This window comes from Medicago truncatula, chromosome 3, assembly GCF_003473485.1.
Source record: "Medicago truncatula cultivar Jemalong A17 chromosome 3, MtrunA17r5.0-ANR, whole genome shotgun sequence".
NCBI classification, from domain to species: Eukaryota; Viridiplantae; Streptophyta; class Magnoliopsida; order Fabales; family Fabaceae; genus Medicago; species Medicago truncatula.
In genome coordinates, this window is record NC_053044.1 from 40,516,175 (window position 1) to 40,533,219 (window position 17,045).

General features: G+C 34.5%; 3 protein-coding genes across 3 annotated transcripts; 2 read left to right on the forward strand and 1 right to left on the reverse strand.

Annotated features, from left to right (window-relative positions):
• The first annotated feature begins 1,267 nt into the window (after window positions 1-1,267).
• LOC11443034 (LRR receptor-like serine/threonine-protein kinase GHR1) lies at window positions 1,268-3,140 on the forward strand. The gene has a single exon (XM_003601429.4). It carries the CDS (start codon window positions 1,726-1,728, stop codon window positions 2,959-2,961), a length of 1,236 nt encoding a protein of 411 aa, XP_003601477.1. The 5' UTR covers window positions 1,268-1,725; the 3' UTR covers window positions 2,962-3,140.
• On the reverse strand, window positions 3,107-6,411 carry LOC11443035 (receptor-like protein EIX1). Its single transcript, XM_003601430.4, has 2 exons — window positions 3,701-6,411; window positions 3,107-3,378 (listed from the first exon to the last, which is right to left on the reverse strand). The coding sequence occupies exon 1, from the start codon at window positions 6,291-6,293 to the stop codon at window positions 3,702-3,704; it is 2,592 nt and encodes an 863-aa protein (XP_003601478.2). The 5' UTR covers window positions 6,294-6,411; the 3' UTR covers window positions 3,107-3,378; window position 3,701.
• Window positions 6,412-9,403: 2,992 nt separating this feature from the next.
• Window positions 9,404-13,670, forward strand: LOC11435659 (transmembrane 9 superfamily member 12). Its single transcript, XM_003601431.4, has 2 exons — window positions 9,404-9,605; window positions 11,182-13,670. Exon 2 carries the CDS (start codon window positions 11,259-11,261, stop codon window positions 13,236-13,238), a length of 1,980 nt encoding a protein of 659 aa, XP_003601479.2. The 5' UTR covers window positions 9,404-9,605; window positions 11,182-11,258; the 3' UTR covers window positions 13,239-13,670.
• The last annotated feature ends 3,375 nt before the right edge of the window (window positions 13,671-17,045 follow it).

Consider the following 17,045-nt stretch of genomic DNA (forward strand, 5'->3'; position numbering starts at 1 on the left):
TAAAGTGAGTTAACTTCCGTTAAAAAATGTCGAGCGTAAGTTAACTTACGTTAAATTAAGATAATGTACAATTTTAAAAGTAAGAAGAATAATCTTCTCTCGTAAATTGCACACAGAACAAAACTTCACCGCTCCTATATCCATATTCCATCTTTTTCATATCTTTATTTCTTATGAATAATTCTAACACAATCCTGAAAACATACTCTAAACTTACTCTATTTTATTGGTTGGATTCATTTAGGTCTCAACAAATTATGTAGGTTCATACAAATTCTAACCAATAAAAAAAATTTATTAGAAAGTACTATGTTGTTAATGATCCTAAGCTTCTTTTTTTTTTCTTTTTGTATTTTTGTTATCATCATTGAGGAATAGATCATGCTCCAAAACGTCTTGTGAATATAAATCACTTGGTAGGATAATGCATTATTATATGCAGGGGCTGGAGTTCGAATCCCGAACACCTCACTTATTCATCTTATAAGATGAATTCTAACCACTAAACTACCTGACAAAAGAAAGAAAAAAAAAGAACATGCTGCAAAACCCAATTAAATCCAACGGGTCAGTTTGACTCATTCAATTTATCAAAATGTTTAATTGTTACTCCAATGTGACACATCTATTTAAAACCTTGAGTGGCACCAGTTATGATTTCACTGTCTTTAGATCCTACCTCCAGGTTCCAATGGAATTAATACAAAAACGTTGAACCATCCATAGGAAGAGTAGGTGTAACGATGGATTGGGATTAATTAAAGAAAATTCTAACCCGAAGATGGGCTCATCATCTGTACGTACTGCCTAACTTGGTCACAATTTCTCAATTCTCTCTCTCTTTTGCGGTTGGAATTCGTCTACAGTACTTACATTGTTGATATAATTTTTTAATCTCAGTTCCTATGAAGTAGGAACACTCTTTAGATTAGATGTATTTCGTTGTCGTTGCGGCGTCAGTATCCAACAGTAACAGAACATAATGTCGTTGTCGTCGCGGCATAATTTCGTTGTCGTTGCGGCATCAGTGTCCAACACTGACAGGACATAACATCTAAAATTACACCGAATGATGTCCTTCTCTCAAGTTATTATTCATGTATGCGTGTGTCTATGTCTGTATCGTGTCTGATATCTTTGTTAGCATCCATACTTTGATTGCACCGTTGTAAATGGGTCAAATTGTACGATTTATTCGTACAAATGATCAACATTACTTAAATTAGGTTATCTCTTTTAGTGAACAAAGTAATTGAAGTTGCCCTACAAGATCTGAAACCTGTAGCTAGCATTTGTATTGTTCATTAATGCAAATCCATCATGTTAAATTTCTCTGCAAAAATCTCGAGAATGGGACCCACCATCCTCACGCTACTCTGTCAGTCACAATGCATGAGCAATGAACTCCCTTGGAATTGCTTTCATAACCGACACACACCATCAATAGTAAACCCTTCATTTCTTTTGTTAGATTGAACTCTGAGAACTGAGATCACAAGAGTCAATGCAGGTGTTAAGACTCAACCAGTGTTAACTATTCATCCATTAAGGAGATCTCCGATTTTATAGATGAGTTAACTTTTTATTAACACAGCTCCGGAAACTTTTCAACAAATAATACTACAAAAGTCCAAAAACTAATCCCAAAGTTCCCAAAACATCTGTACTGTACTGTCATTTTTCCAAAAGTTTTCTCATCACTTCTGCTTCCAAACACACTCACGAATGGCAACCTTTGTGGCTCTTCTTCTTCTACAAGTTCTACTTTTCACACCCCCTTATGCTAATTCTCAAAAAATGAACCCCTTAGATCTCAAAGCTCTTCTTTCCATAAAAAACACTCTCACCTCAATCTCACCCACAAACTCCTTCTTCTCAACATGGAACTTCACCTCCCCAAATCCCTGCACCACTTTCTCCGGCATCACCTGCACCTTCAACCGAGTCACCATTCTCTCACTCGGTATCGACAGACACCCCCTCGCCGGCTCACTCCCCTCCTCCATCTCCTCCCTCACCGAGTTAACCCAGCTCATACTCTCCCCCGGAATCGTAACTGGTTCCATCCCACCTCAGCTCGCTCAACTCACCAACCTCCGTGTCATCTCCCTCCCCAACAACCGCTTCACCGGCACCATTCCCGCCACATTCTCCTCTCTCACAAATCTCCACACACTCGATCTCAGTCACAACCAACTCGCCGGAACAATCCCACCGTCGCTCACCGCGTTACCACAACTCCGAATATTAATCCTCGCTTCGAACTCCCTCACCGGAACGTTACCGGAAAACGTTTTTTCACCGCTACTTCATTTGGATTTGAAAAACAACGTACTAACAGGAACGTTACCAACGTCATTTCCGTTATCTCTACGTTATCTTTCGTTATCACAGAATCAAATGTGGGGTCCACTTACCAACGGAACACTAGAGTCGCTTTCAGATTTGGAGTTTCTTGACCTGAGCATGAATCAATTTACTGGGCCTATTCCAGCCCAGCTCTTCTTCAGGCCCATGCTTTCTTCACTCTTCTTACAACGAAATTATCTTTCTGGTGGGCTTCCATTAAAGCCTGAAGATGGAGAACCGTTGGTTGGATCAAACGGTCAAGGTTCGATAGTTGATCTAAGTCATAACTTAATCAGCGGAGAATTATCAACGGTGTTAGATGGAGTTGAGAGTTTATTTTTGAATAATAACCGTTTGATGGGAAAGGTGCCTGAAGAGTATGTCAAGAGCGTGTGTCGCGGTAGCACTCGAACACTCTATCTTCAGCATAACTACTTCACGGGGATACCGTTGAATGAAGGAATCGTGCTGCCTGATACGGTGTCCTTGTGCTTGTCGTATAACTGCATGGAACCTCCGGCGAAGCAAATGACTTGTCCGGCGAATGCCGGAGAAGAATTGTCGAGGCCGGCAGCACAGTGCTCTGTGTTTAACAATGATGACAGTGGTTAATTGGATTAGACTTAGGCAATTAATATGAAGGTTTGAGTATAGCTTAATTTTCAATTTTTATTTTATTTTTACCATTGATAGTGTAATAAGATGTATTTTAGTGTAGAGAAACGTTATGTGATCAAATGTATTATTAATATTGTGATGAAATGAAATGAAGCACTTCAATTATGTGTTAATCTTGCTACTGTCGCATTACATTTCTAGACTTTTGTGTAAAAATACGTATATCATCATAATCATATTGATTACATAATATAGCAAGCAATACATAACGTAAATAAATGCAGCAACCACTTGAGGAAGGTCCTATTCAATCTGCTTCTTCTATTTTGATTCTGGTCTACCCTAAATTTTAGTGTCATTTAACTTTCTTCCTATCTTTTCAGCAAATTATGGATGCACTCTGTCTTGGACCTGACAATCACAAAAGTTATGTGTTAGCTCTACAAATTTAGCTGAGGTTCTTTCTATTCATGTAAATAGTGTTTTAAGTGCATATTTGAATTTGCGGTGAGGTTGACAGAATCACAATGAGCAACCGGACCGTAATTTTGCAAAAGCTATAGAGTGTGGCTTTTACAAAATTACTTTGCCTCACTATGTAATTTTGTCAAACCCACCGCCGTGATATCAAACATATATAAAACATCATAGAACAAAAAAAAACTTAAATGTGATAAAGAAAATAAGGTTTTAGTAAAAGTATTGACAAAGAAAGAGCTCAATTTTCACTTACCTCAGTTGGAAAATCCCACAACCACAAACACATTATTAAGGAACCGAAAATAAGTGTGCCTCCAAGCGCTGTTGAGGAATAGAGGACCACAAATACACCAGAAACCCACTGCAAATCCAACACCCAACCCAAAGTAGAGTGATTGTGTAAAAGAATTCTCATCATTATCAATATCATTGTGTCCTCCATGTAGGTATGACCCATGATCACATATTGGTAGAGGAGCTCCACAAAGTCCAGGATTCCCAACATAGTAGGAAGCATCAAAACTTTGAAGTTGAGTCCCAACTGGGATTTGCCCAACAAGGTAATTGTTTGACAGATTCAAGAAACTCAAGAAGGACAAAGTTGATGTGGTAACAGGAATTCCTCCAACAAGTTTATTGTCGGATAGATCAAGAGATTCCAAGTTTTTCATGTCTCCGATGTCTCTTGGTATCTTTCCTGTGAAATGATTTCGAGACAAGTTCAATGACTTGAGTTGAACTAGATTGAAAACTTGTGAGGGGATTTCACCTGATAAGTTGTTAGCTGAAAGGTCAAGAGTTCTCAACAGTCCATAGTCATAATACTCTAAGTCTCGCCCTTTTGTATACAATTTGAACTCAAATGGATAATGACTCGTTTTCTTTGCTCCACCCATGCCAGTGATGTTACTTATGCATTTGGGAATAGACCCTGAAAGTTTATTGTGGGAAAGATCCAATTGTATCAGTGATGAGAAATTGCACAGTTGTGGTGGAATGTTACCTTCAAACTGGTTTGATCTCAATATCATCACCTCCATACTACGTGGCATCTTCACTGGTACGGTTCCAGAGAAATTGTTTTCTCCAATATTAATGAATTGCAAATTTGTTATGTTAGATAGGTCCAATGAAAAATTACCAGACAAGCTGTTGTTATGCAAATCCAGTATTATGAGATCGATAAACAAGTCCATGGATGGAGGAACTTCACCAGTTAGCATATTACTTTCCATGAAAAGGAAAGATAAGCCTTTCCAATACTCCCAACAATCAGGAATTTCTCCGGTTAAAAGATTGAATGAAATGTCCAAATAATCCAAACTATTTTCCCTACCTAATCTGTGGCAGAACATAGGGGAAATGGTTCCAAAGAAAGAATTGTGTGACAAATCCAAATAGATGACATTTGCTGATATATGTGGGAGCCCTCCTCTGAAATTATTGTGGTCCATAAATAGAAGTTCCGAGTTTAGCGTGACATTTGATAAGTCTGCACTCATGCTGTTGTTAGACAAGTTAAGGTGTGTAATATTAGTTACAAATCTCCAAAATATGTCTCCATCTATGGATGAAACTCTAGAGTTAGGAATCTCAAGATATTCTAGTGACCTTTGTGTATATATCCATGTTGGAAACTTAGGACCTAGAATTGTATTGCTTAAACTTATCCCGTTCAATTGAAATGGAGGAATCCATTTAGAATCCATATCAAATGAAATCGGTGCACTCAAGACCAATGTTTCTAAACTAGAGAGATTGGAAAAATGTATTTCAGATAGAACACCTGACAAGGAACTTCCTCCAATGACCAAACTCTTCAAATTAAAGAGTTTTCCAATGCTGGTTGGAATATTACCGGTCAGAAAATCGGAGCTAACACTTAAGTCAACCAAGGAAGAGAGTTTTCCAAGAGATGAAGGGATAGAACCGCGAAACATGTTCTCAGCTAGACCAAGGTATTTTAAATTTTCATGTTGCCCTAACCAATCAGGAATAGATTCATTTAGTTCATTGTTACTCAACCTTAAAGTTTCAAGTTTTCGAAGACTTAACAAGCTCTTTGGTATTTGTCCTTTTAAAAAATTGAAGCTAAGGTCAATATGGGAGATATTCATATCGTTGCCGTGTTCAAACAACCAAGCAGGTAATTCAGAATCGAAATGGTTTGCTGAGAGATCAAGAGTTGCAAGTGAATTAGTAAAACTCACATGCTTAACGGATGCAAAGATATCGGTCAAATGACAACTTGATAATCTCAGTTCTAACAATGATACATGCAACATATCTATGGACTGAAGCCAGTTTGTTTGGTTTTGAAGATTAATTTGACTAAGGTTTAGAGATTTGAGTGAAGAAAATTTGGAAAGCCAATGAAGATTATCCAAGTGAAGATCATCGTTAAAGGATAAGTCTAGGTACTGAATATTAGACAAATTATTATTATTATGATCATTTGATTGGTTGAAACTACTTAGAGTTGTAAAGCCATTCAAGCTTAAGTCTAAGTAGGTCAAAAATTCAATTTGAAACAAAGACTGCAAGTTGATTTCACCTTCCAAGTATTGTTGGTGTAGATCAAGTGTTGTAACTCTACCTGTGATGTTGTCACATTGAACTCCTTTCCATGAACAACAATTTTTTTCATTAATGGACCAAGAGGAAAGCTTGTTGGAGGAATGATTCTCCACACCAAGTTTGAAGAGCAGCAATGCAGAACGATCCTTCTCATTGCAGTTACTAATCCCAAGTTGTGTATTGCTACTATTGCACCTTTCAAATATTGTTGTAGATAGCAATAATAGCAGTAGCCAAACAATGGGAATCTGTGAAGTGAAGCCTAACATGGTTGATATTATTTAGTTTGAAGTGTTACAAATTTGTGTGGGTGGTGGTGATGGGTTTTAAAGGGTTAAGTTTGTTGGTGGTGTTTCACTATCACAACTCTATCTATTTCCTATTTCCACAACCATGTGGACGTAGCACTACTTAAAAATAAGAAATATTCAACATTGGTTCGTGCGTTGATTATTCTCCAATAAAAAGATAGGTCAATTCATTGGGAGGGGATTGTCTCCTATGAAAGTTTCATCCAATGAAATCTCCTCCACTCATTTTTATTTTTTTGCAATATGTAATTTAAATTATTTAAAAAAAAAATTAAGGGTAGGGATCAGCGTCAGTGAATTTCAAATGGGAGAGGATTCGTGCCTCAATTCATTTGGGTAAAAGAGATTGAGTAACAGCTAACTTTTAAAAATAAGAGGGTTAATTTTTTGTCCAAAATCACCTAGATCACTTTTTCCTATTCTTTTGTTTGAATAACTTATTTTCACGTGTATTTACTTTTATTTTGTCATCTTAATTAATGTTCATTTGATTTGTTTGCCGTCTTGGTGCAATATTGTTTTGTTTTTCCTTCTCGTTGCCGTGTTTGTTCGGTTCAGAACAATATATATATATATATATAGAGGAGGGATATTTTGACTCCAAGAGTAAGTCTCTAAACTTACTCCAAATCTTTGCCCTTAATTCTTTTTAATCTAACGGTTTTAAAATTTATTTAACATGAACCCCTTTTCGGTTTTCTTCCACTAAACACAGTATTTCAATTCTTGAATTTGTTTCAACTTTTTATCACAAAACAATTTTCAGATCTTTTTATCGCACAGTATATGCATGACTAATTCAAATTATTAATTCAATTGCCAACAATAATTATCCACAAGCATCTCACCTCTTCAATTGGTACATATGGATAGCCTAAGAATTTTGTGTTCATCCAAAGAGAAGAAGAATGAATCTAAATGAAAATTGACGAAATAAATACGTTTTGGGATTTATCCAAGTTTAAAAAACCACTCTTAAAGAATAAAAAATGGAGACAGTATACATATGACTATGATTTGAAATCAAATTTTCAAATCATGAAACGGAGAAGGTTTATATCTATGATGATGATCATGAGTTTAATGTTGTCTGCCGTTTTGTCATGACAAGCTTTTGCAGCGTTAAGCGTTTTGCCGTTTTCCAGTGCAGAAAAGAATTAAACCTCACCCTAACAATTACTATTATTCAATCCTAACCATTAATTGATATTGAGATTAAGGATCAAGATTTGGAGTAAGTTTAGAGACTTACTCTTGAAGTCAAAATATCTCTCCTCATATATATATATATATATATATATATATATATATATATATATATATATATATTAACTTTGTTTCAATGCAACTTCAATCAATGATTTTAATGTCTTAAATATTACAAATCTGAATACATGAGTATTTCAGACAATTTAAGTTCTTCATAATTGTAGACATTTTACTATTGTATGTTAATAGTATATATGTTGTGAGTTTTTCGCGAATTCAATCCGTATTTTAACGATTTAGAATTTGTGTTGTTTGATGTATTTCTATTAAAAAATTAATATAAATTGAACTTAAATTTTGTTAACAATATTCGGCTAATAATATGGCAAATCCCATAACTGTTTACAAATTGAACCGTGTACCACTAGTATTCATAAAAAAACAGCAGCATTAAGCTAAAAATATGGAAAATCCAATTATCACCCCAACCATAATTCTTGCAAAGTAACCCATGTTTTGTAGCTCCAGCTGGCGGACCCTGGCAAATGATTACCGTTGGAGTTGCTCTAACAAATTTTAAGTTTGGATATCACACCTAATAAATGTATTTTAAATTAAGAGTCTGCTTATTTTAACTTTTTAAAAAAGAAATTTAAAAGTGTATCATTTTTTTCTATAATTTTTTTAACAAAGAATATGTAAAGAAAGCTTTTAATGAGAAAATGGTTTAAGTTTAACCAACTTGTCGTAAAAAGTCCATTGAAGTATTTAATAGTTTTCCAATGACTTTTTCTAACTTTGAAAGTTGCTTGACTCCTTTGATTCGCTGTGCAAGTGACATAATGTCGATATGTCTATCAAAGAGTTCATTTCTACACTTACTACTTTACTAGTACCCCTAACTTAGAAGACACGTTTTATTATAGTTGGGCACCCCCGTTACAAAATTTCTATGAAGTATGAAGGCAGATCTTGTCCATGCAAAGTGAAAACATTGTCATTGAATCAACTCCTTATTCCACGTTGACTGCTTCAATTCCTTTCGAAGTTGGGTGAAATATTACATCATCTTGCCTTGTTAGAAACATTTATGTTGAAGAGAATTTTTCTCTCATCCTACTAACTTCTCACACGTTTTTTAATTGATCATTTTCGGATTATAATCAGAACCGTGTTTAATAAGCTTTTTCATTATAATAACAAAAATTATTAAATGAAATAAATAAAAATGATAAAACTTAAAAACAAATAATATAAATGGACAGAATTCAACACATTTTTTTACCAATAATTCATAATATATTACAGAAGAAGGTTTAACTCACGATTTTCACACATGGCAGCATCCGTAATCTGGTACATAATATCAATATGGACCGTCCCTTCAAAAAAAAAAAATCAATATGGACCGATTTGTTATCCCATAATTCCAATAATAATAATAATAGCAACCAATTAAACCCAATAATTAGTGGGACGAATAAATTAGTAACAAATGGGACAAATTAAACCAGCCAATGGAAGAAATGTCGACGTTCCAGATTTATGGGCTTGGTTTCGTTTGAAAGAAAGTCGTAGACTTCCAATTTTAGAGGCAAGTAGGAGAAAGAAGCATATCAACAAGTTGAATATAAACCATAAAGTTAACAACCTTAGCTCAAGGGGAGTTGAGTGCATTTTCTAAACTGGACGGGGTGTGAGTGTCTTTTAATGAAACTTTAGGAGAGATTTGTGTAATTTTCCCGATTAATAATGGAGATTTAACCTCACAAATATTAAGTTGAGAAGACATCTGTCATAATTTCTAAAAAGCACATAAATTGAGGGGGCCTAAAAAGAAATGTTCAAATTACAAAGGCTCTTTTCTTGGGCCGCTTGGCCCATATGAAATCAACCCAAACCCAATCCAAATCCCATTTCAGATTCTCACTTTCTTCCTTCTTGTTCTATCTCACCCAAAGCTACAAAATCATCATTCGCTTTGCGTTGAGTTCAATTTCGATCGATCTATCTATCTCTCTGCTCCTTCTATCCATTTCTATTCATTGCCAAAACCCTACGGTAAATCTCTCTCTCTCAAATTACTCATGTAGCTATGATAGAGATTAAACGACGCCATACCTGGATCTCTCTTTTTTTTTTTCTTTTTTTTTTTTCTTGCTAATTTTTGTTTTACTTACATTTTTTTGTTCTTACTTTACTGATGTGATTAATACACCGTAATTTGGTTTACCTAGTGTTTAATTTTTTTCCTTAGCTGATTTGTTTTGTTTTGTTCTTATTTCATTTATGCTTCATGATTAATGGATCTGATTTAAAACCTTTGGTTTTGTACTTTGATGGTTTTGTTTGCATGCAATTAGTCAAATTAGTTCATGAAATTGCAATGTCCTTCGTATTAGACTTTTAGAAAAGAAAATTATGATAAAGGTTTTTGGATTTAGTTTTTGAATGTGCATTTAATGGTTGAGTTAGTGCCTGCGGTATCGACAAAATTAGACTTTAAACTTAGATTTGGTTGTTAGGAAATAATGTTAATGATTCCGTATATTGTCATTAAAACCGGTGCTGTCAGTTTGTTTGAACCTGTTTGACCGTGAACTGAGATCCGGTCTTAGTTTGGTCACATGTTTGAATTTTTTATGTTATCACGTCATACCCTGTGGTTAAACCCAAACCAGATAGAACTGGCTCCAAAGATCCCGCTGAGTGAAAATATGAACATTCTGTGGTTTTGTCTTGCGGAGCTCCTTGTACAAAAGTTCATCCGTAGTCAAACAATGTAACACACAAAAGCCTAGTTGTACACATACTTAGGAGAAGGAGAAAGTTTGTTGTGGGAAGGAGATGCAGAAGGAAAAAAAAGATATGGAGAAAGACATTGTGGTATGTTTGATGTGTGTGGCGGCTATTGTATGCAGAAGACGACAAAGATATTTTGCGGTTATGTTTATGTGGGCTTTTTGTACTTGACCACTTTACTACACTTTAATTTCGAGAATATATTCACTTGGCCACTTCACTACACTTTAATTTTGATAATATATTCTATACTGAGTCATGTTTCACCAAAATAAATATATACCGAGTCTTGCAATTTAACTAGTAAGCCGCCGGTTTGACCAATGACCCATTTACGCAGTATCCTAACCAAAAGTAGACGGCATCTCCGAGTTTAAGACCATTGATCCGTATTTTTAGATTCTAATTTCATGATTTGTTTATTTTAATAAAATCATCTTTAGCATTTATTGTCGACTTTTACTCTTATGGAGATTTGTTATTGAATTTGTTGCTGTTCGTGTTATATGCATGTGTGTTGTTTCTTTCGTTAGACAGTCGTATTAATCCTTAAAACTCTAAACCCTACAACATTGTTCATATCGGTTCACGAATAACACGAAATATGCTAAATTTCCCTGAATGAAATTTTGTCTGTGTATTAAGTTTTCATGATATCAAATGTGAAGACTAACTTGACTGAAATAATATACAATAAGGGACTTTGTGGACTAATATGACCAACAGGCAACAGTATATATATTTCAAGGGCTAATTTGATTATTTACTCATCTTAGTTTAATATTGTTTAAAAACTGCTATGGCATCTGATGTTAATATTTTTGCTCCTATCTAGATTTGATATCACTGTTGGAATTAGCTTTGATTCACGGAAAACTTCTCAGCATCTGCAGTTGTCTTGCGTTCAAGGAAATGGAGTTACCAACTCTGAGAAAACCTTTCATCTACTGGGTTTTCTTTTCTTTCACTGTGTTTGCTCAAGTTAGCAATGGGTTTTATCTTCCGGGAAGCTACATGCACACTTATTCCAATGGAGAATATATTAATGCCAAAGTCAATTCGTTGACATCTATTGAAACCGAGCTTCCCTTCAGTTACTACAGCCTCCCTTACTGCCAACCCCCTGGTGGAATAAAGAAAAGTGCTGAGAATCTTGGAGAACTTCTTATGGGTGATCAGATTGATAATTCACCCTACCGATTTCGAATGAATAAAAATGAGACTCTCTACCTCTGTACAACAGCACCATTAAATGAGCACGAGGTAAAGCTACTCAAACAAAGAACTCGTGATCTGTATCAAGTGAATATGATCCTTGACAACTTGCCAGTTATGAGGTATACTAGCCAAAATGGGGTTAAAATCCAGTGGACGGGGTACCCTGTTGGGTACACTCCATCTGATGGCGGTGCAGATTACATCATTAACCACCTGAAATTCACTGTATTGGTTCATGAATATGAAGGTAGAGGGGTCGAAATTATTGGGACTGGGGAGGAAGGTTTGGGCATTATTTCTGAAGCTGACAAGAAGAAGGCATCTGGGTATGAAATAGTTGGTTTTCATGTTGTCCCATGTAGTATTAAATATGACCCCGAAGCCATGGCAAAGCACAAAATGTATGATAGTATCTCTTCTGTAAGCTGCCCAAATGAGCTCGACAAATACCAGGTAATAAAAGAGCAAGAGAGGATATCATTCACATATGATGTTGAATTTGTGAAAAGTGATATAAGATGGCCATCACGTTGGGATGCTTATTTGAAGATGGAGGGTTCTCGAGTTCATTGGTTCTCAATCCTAAATTCACTGATGGTTATTATTTTCCTTGCTGGCATTGTTTTTGTCATTTTCTTAAGAACTGTAAGAAGGGATTTGACAAGGTATGAGGAATTGGACAAAGAGGCACAAGCTCAGATGAACGAGGAGCTTTCTGGGTGGAAACTTGTTGTAGGTGATGTATTTAGGGAGCCTGAATGCTCAAAGCTTCTGTGTGTAATGGTTGGAGATGGGGTTCAAATTCTTGGAATGGCAGGTGTTACTATTGTTTTTGCAGCACTTGGTTTCATGTCTCCAGCATCCCGAGGGATGCTACTAACTGGGATGATCATTTTATATCTTATCCTTGGAATTGCCGCTGGCTATGTCAGCGTACGTCTATGGAGGATCATTAAGGGAACATCAGAAGGGTGGAGATCAGTTTCTTGGTCTGCTGCATGTTTTTTTCCTGGCATTGCTTTTGTTATCCTTACAGTACTCAATTTTATTCTATGGAACAGCAACAGTACTGGTGCTATACCTATTTCCTTGTATTTTGAGCTGTTCTTCCTCTGGTTCTGTATTTCAGTACCTCTGACCCTCATTGGCGGATTTATGGGGACAAAAGGAGAGCCAATCGAATATCCTGTAAGGACCAATCAGATTCCAAGGGAAATTCCTGCAAGGAAATATCCATCTTGGCTTCTTGTTCTTGGTGCTGGAACTCTTCCATTTGGAACCCTCTTCATTGAGCTTTTCTTTATCCTCTCTAGCATCTGGCTCGGGAGGTTCTATTACGTGTTTGGTTTCCTGTTGGTTGTTCTTCTATTGCTGATTGTTGTTTGTGCCGAGGTGTCGGTGGTGCTTACATATATGCATCTGTGTGTGGAAGATTGGCGGTGGTGGTGGAAGGCATTCTATGCTTCCGGTTCTGTTGCTCTTTATGTATTCTTGTACTCCATTAACTACTTGGTTTTCGACCTGCAGAGTTTGAGTGGACCTGTGTCAGCTACCCTTTACCTTGGCTATTCACTACTCATGGCAATTGCAATCATGTTGTCAACTGGCACCATTGGCTTCCTTATGTCATTCTACTTTGTGCACTACTTGTTCTCATCAGTGAAGATAGACTGAGGTTCTGGCTGTATCTCTTATTACCCATGTAAAAGATCAATCAATTGATATAACTTCTACCGAGTTCTTTTTGTAGCTTGATTGCATTGCAGAATAGGGTGGAGGCTGATGCTTTAGTGATTGCCTTAAACAATCATCAATCAATTTTATAATGCAATGCGGTCTGCAGTTCGTCTCTGAACATAGTCATTCAAGGACTAGTGTTTGAGCTCATCATGTTTCAAGTACTCTAGTTTATCTAAGTTTCTTTAGGAAGTTGTAATTTAGTCTGTGTTACATTTCGTTTCAATATATAGAAAATTGTTAGATGGATAATCAGCTTTCAATGTGATGTTCATTATGTTTGTGGGTGTTTTTATATCTTCTATTCGTTCAAGGATAGGGAGGAAGACCAAGTATTATACTTATGATGATTTATTCTTATTTTATCTATACCTATTGTCCACAAGCCACAATTTTGGCTTGTATTGTACTTATAATATTATTTTTTTTGCGAAATTATTTTATAACTTGATGCTTGTAGATTTTAGTTGATAATACTCTAGATATGGAAAAATGAAAATATTGAATAGGAGCCTTGGCACAATATTTGGATGCCTCTGTGAGGTCACACTCACGGGTTAATGTAAGGGTACCTACTACAATAGATTCACATTTCCCTTGATCCCTACTGTGGTGGAGCTCTGTATGTTGCACTTTATATGGGAAAATATTAAATTCTAGAAGAATATAGTTAGTATTCCTATGGCACTCTGTTTTACATCTTGTGTGTGTGTGTGTGTGTTTTAATAGCATAATCTATTTAATGCATATATGTGAGTTTGTGTTTTCTTTAGTTTTCACTTTTCATATAATTAGTTGCATTAGTGATGCAGTTTTTAATATCAAGCTGCAGATATTGTTAACGATTAATTGATTATGCTGAAGGATTTCTCAAGCAATTTAGCAAACGTTTGTCTATATCAGATACATCTGTCAAAATTGAGTTTACCTTGTGTCCCTCCCAAAGGCTACACTCAGTGGTAGAGCAATTTGTTTTTTTTTTTTTTGTGACATTTTTATGTGTATTAGAATGTGTGTCGTTAACATTTCTTAGAAATGTTTAATGATGTAAACAGACAATTATGGTATGACACAGGATCAGTTTCTTCCGAACCTCAATAGTCAATACTTTGTTGTCACAGTAAACTTTTATAAACTTAAGTTTATAAAATAAAGTTGAATCAAATTGACGTTTGCGAATTTTAAACCCAAACATGCACTAAAAATTTCTGATAAGAGCATATATATGTTTCCAACGCCAAACCTCTATTTACGAAAAAGATAAAACAAAGACAACCAAAAGTTTGTTATGACCTCATGTTATTCCGAAAATAAATGATATTTGTACCACTTTTTGACAACTTTTGAAACAACATTCTCTCTCATATTCACATATATTTTTATTCTCTCTTCTTCTTTCTTTCTCCGTTGTTTTTGTCCAATAACAAGAGCAGAAAAGTGATGATCACCAAAATTATCTAATATTAGTTGTACAAATATCATTCCTCTATTCTGAAAGATCCAATGTTACCAAAAATGTATCCTAATTCTTGGTAGGAAGTTAAGGTTATGAAAACAACAATAATTTATATAGAAAAATACACATGATAGGAATTATTATTTGACCGTACATACAATACAATAGAAATGTTAAGAATACTCTTCTTAATATTCTTTATTTTTGACACAATTAATACTCTTTATTTATAATTGATTCATCATGAAATGTCAATATATTTTTTTAAATATGACTTTGTAGGGTAATAATATCAATCTTTTTTTTTTTGACCAAATAATATCAATCTTTTAAAAATAAGATTTATGTGCATTGAAATGAGATATGCATGTTCATTGTTTTGTAAAGGCAGAATTTCAACGATCCTCCTTCACCCATCCGGGTTTTGTAATCTAATAATCTATATAATTTAAGGAAGACAAAAAAGAACGGTCCAAATTGCAAATCATAAACCAAACATACCTCTACTCTCTAGCGGACAAATATTGCTTTGATACTTTCACGTGATCCCATTGCAATTTGCAGAACCCTTTCCTCTAGCCTTAAAGAATATCCACTTAATTAGTAGTATATCTTTCGTGTCACTTTCTCCCAGCGAAAGTTGTTTTTCTACAGATGATAAATTAAATAATACACAAGTCTTTACAATTTTAAACACAAAAAAAGATTCATTTTTCTGCAAGGGGGAAGTGACAGGAAAAATATTGCAGAAGATTTAGCCATAGTCGATATCTTATAGCTTTTATTTTATTTTATTATTGGTCTAGTAGATAATACAATACTCAAATAAACATAAAAAGGGGAGTGTGGTGAATCGAGATTGAACCTGAAATCCTACGTAAAATATCATCACATTCAAATAACTAGGTTGAAACTATGCTAAAATATAAGTATTGAACATAACAATATAATATTAGGTAAAACAACACAAAATAAATTTTTATAGTATCGAACAATTTTTGTTGTTTTATACAATATTTCCTCCGTCTTATAATATAAGTAAAAAAAAATTCATTTTCTTTGTCCCGAAATATAAGCAAAAAAGACAAACTTTTATCCTATTTAATCTTGTTTTTCTAAAAAAATCTCTTTTTCAAGAATTATTTTGTTTATTCTCATAAAATTAAATGCAAATTACATTCAATTTTATCGCTCTTTTTCATTTTTTCTATAACCAATAGCCAATGAAAATTGTGTTTACATCTTCCTATAAAACTTTTTCCAAAGAAAACACAAAAAATTATACTTCAAATTCTTATGTTTTAGTTTTTTTAATAAGTATCATTTTTTTTTCATTTCTTATAATTTGGGGCGGAGGGAGTATTGGTGGGCAAAATACTATTTCTGTATTTTGGACAACTTATACGTAAGACAAAAAATTGTGTTATGGTTTAATGAGAGACATGAATTTCAATTCTTATCATGTCCCTTGCACCCTCGAGTTGTTGTCTCGTCACTCAATCATTTTTACAATCAAACTCAGTACAATTAGAGTTGTTCTATCCTTTAGTTTTTAGCATATTAAACACATCCTACAAACTTATATCATTTATTTATTTTTTGAACAAGCTTATATCATTTAAGTTTAGGAAAATATTTGTGCATTCTAGACATTGAAACAACAAAAATTAATTTTTTCTACATAAAATTAATCATTTATTTTTATTTTTAATGTGTTCTGCCTTAAGGACACTCGCTAGCACAACCCTTTGTAGCTTATCAATTTCCTTCTCAAATTTACCATTGCCATCTTTATTAATCAAAAGAAATTAAAATATTAATTAAATCTATCCTTTTTACCTCATTTTATATTTATTAGTAATTAAGATTTTTTTTATGCTTAATTACACTTTTGGTCTCCGCATTTTGACCAACTCACGAAAATGGTCCTGCCTCTTTCAAATCAAACAAACCCGTCCCTAAACTATATGTTTTTTTTTGCAGTTTTAGTCCTACCTCTTATTTTCAACTCCAGAAACGCAGAGAAATGACCGTTTTAGACCTACCCCCTATGCTCAGCCATGAAATAAAGAAGGAATAAAGCATGTGGGTACAATGAATCCACTTTATTCAACACACTAACCAAAAAATCCTAATTTCTAAGATATGTTTCAAATTAGGGTTTTTTTAGATAGAGTAGATTCTTTGTATCCACATGCTTTATTCCTTGTTTATTTCATGGTTGAGCATAGGGGATAAGTCTAAAACTGCCTAAAACTGCCATTTCTCTACGTTTCTAGAGTTAAAAA

What these genes read in the sequence shown, in the direction of transcription:
- LOC11435659 (XM_003601431.4), top strand. Translation starts at nt 11,259, where the DNA reads ATGGAGTTACCAACTCTGAGAAAACCTTTCATCTACTGGGTTTTCTTT.
- LOC11443034 (XM_003601429.4), top strand. Translation starts at nt 1,726, where the DNA reads ATGGCAACCTTTGTGGCTCTTCTTCTTCTACAAGTTCTACTTTTCACA.
- LOC11443035 (XM_003601430.4), bottom strand. Translation starts at nt 6,293, where the DNA reads ATGTTAGGCTTCACTTCACAGATTCCCATTGTTTGGCTACTGCTATTA.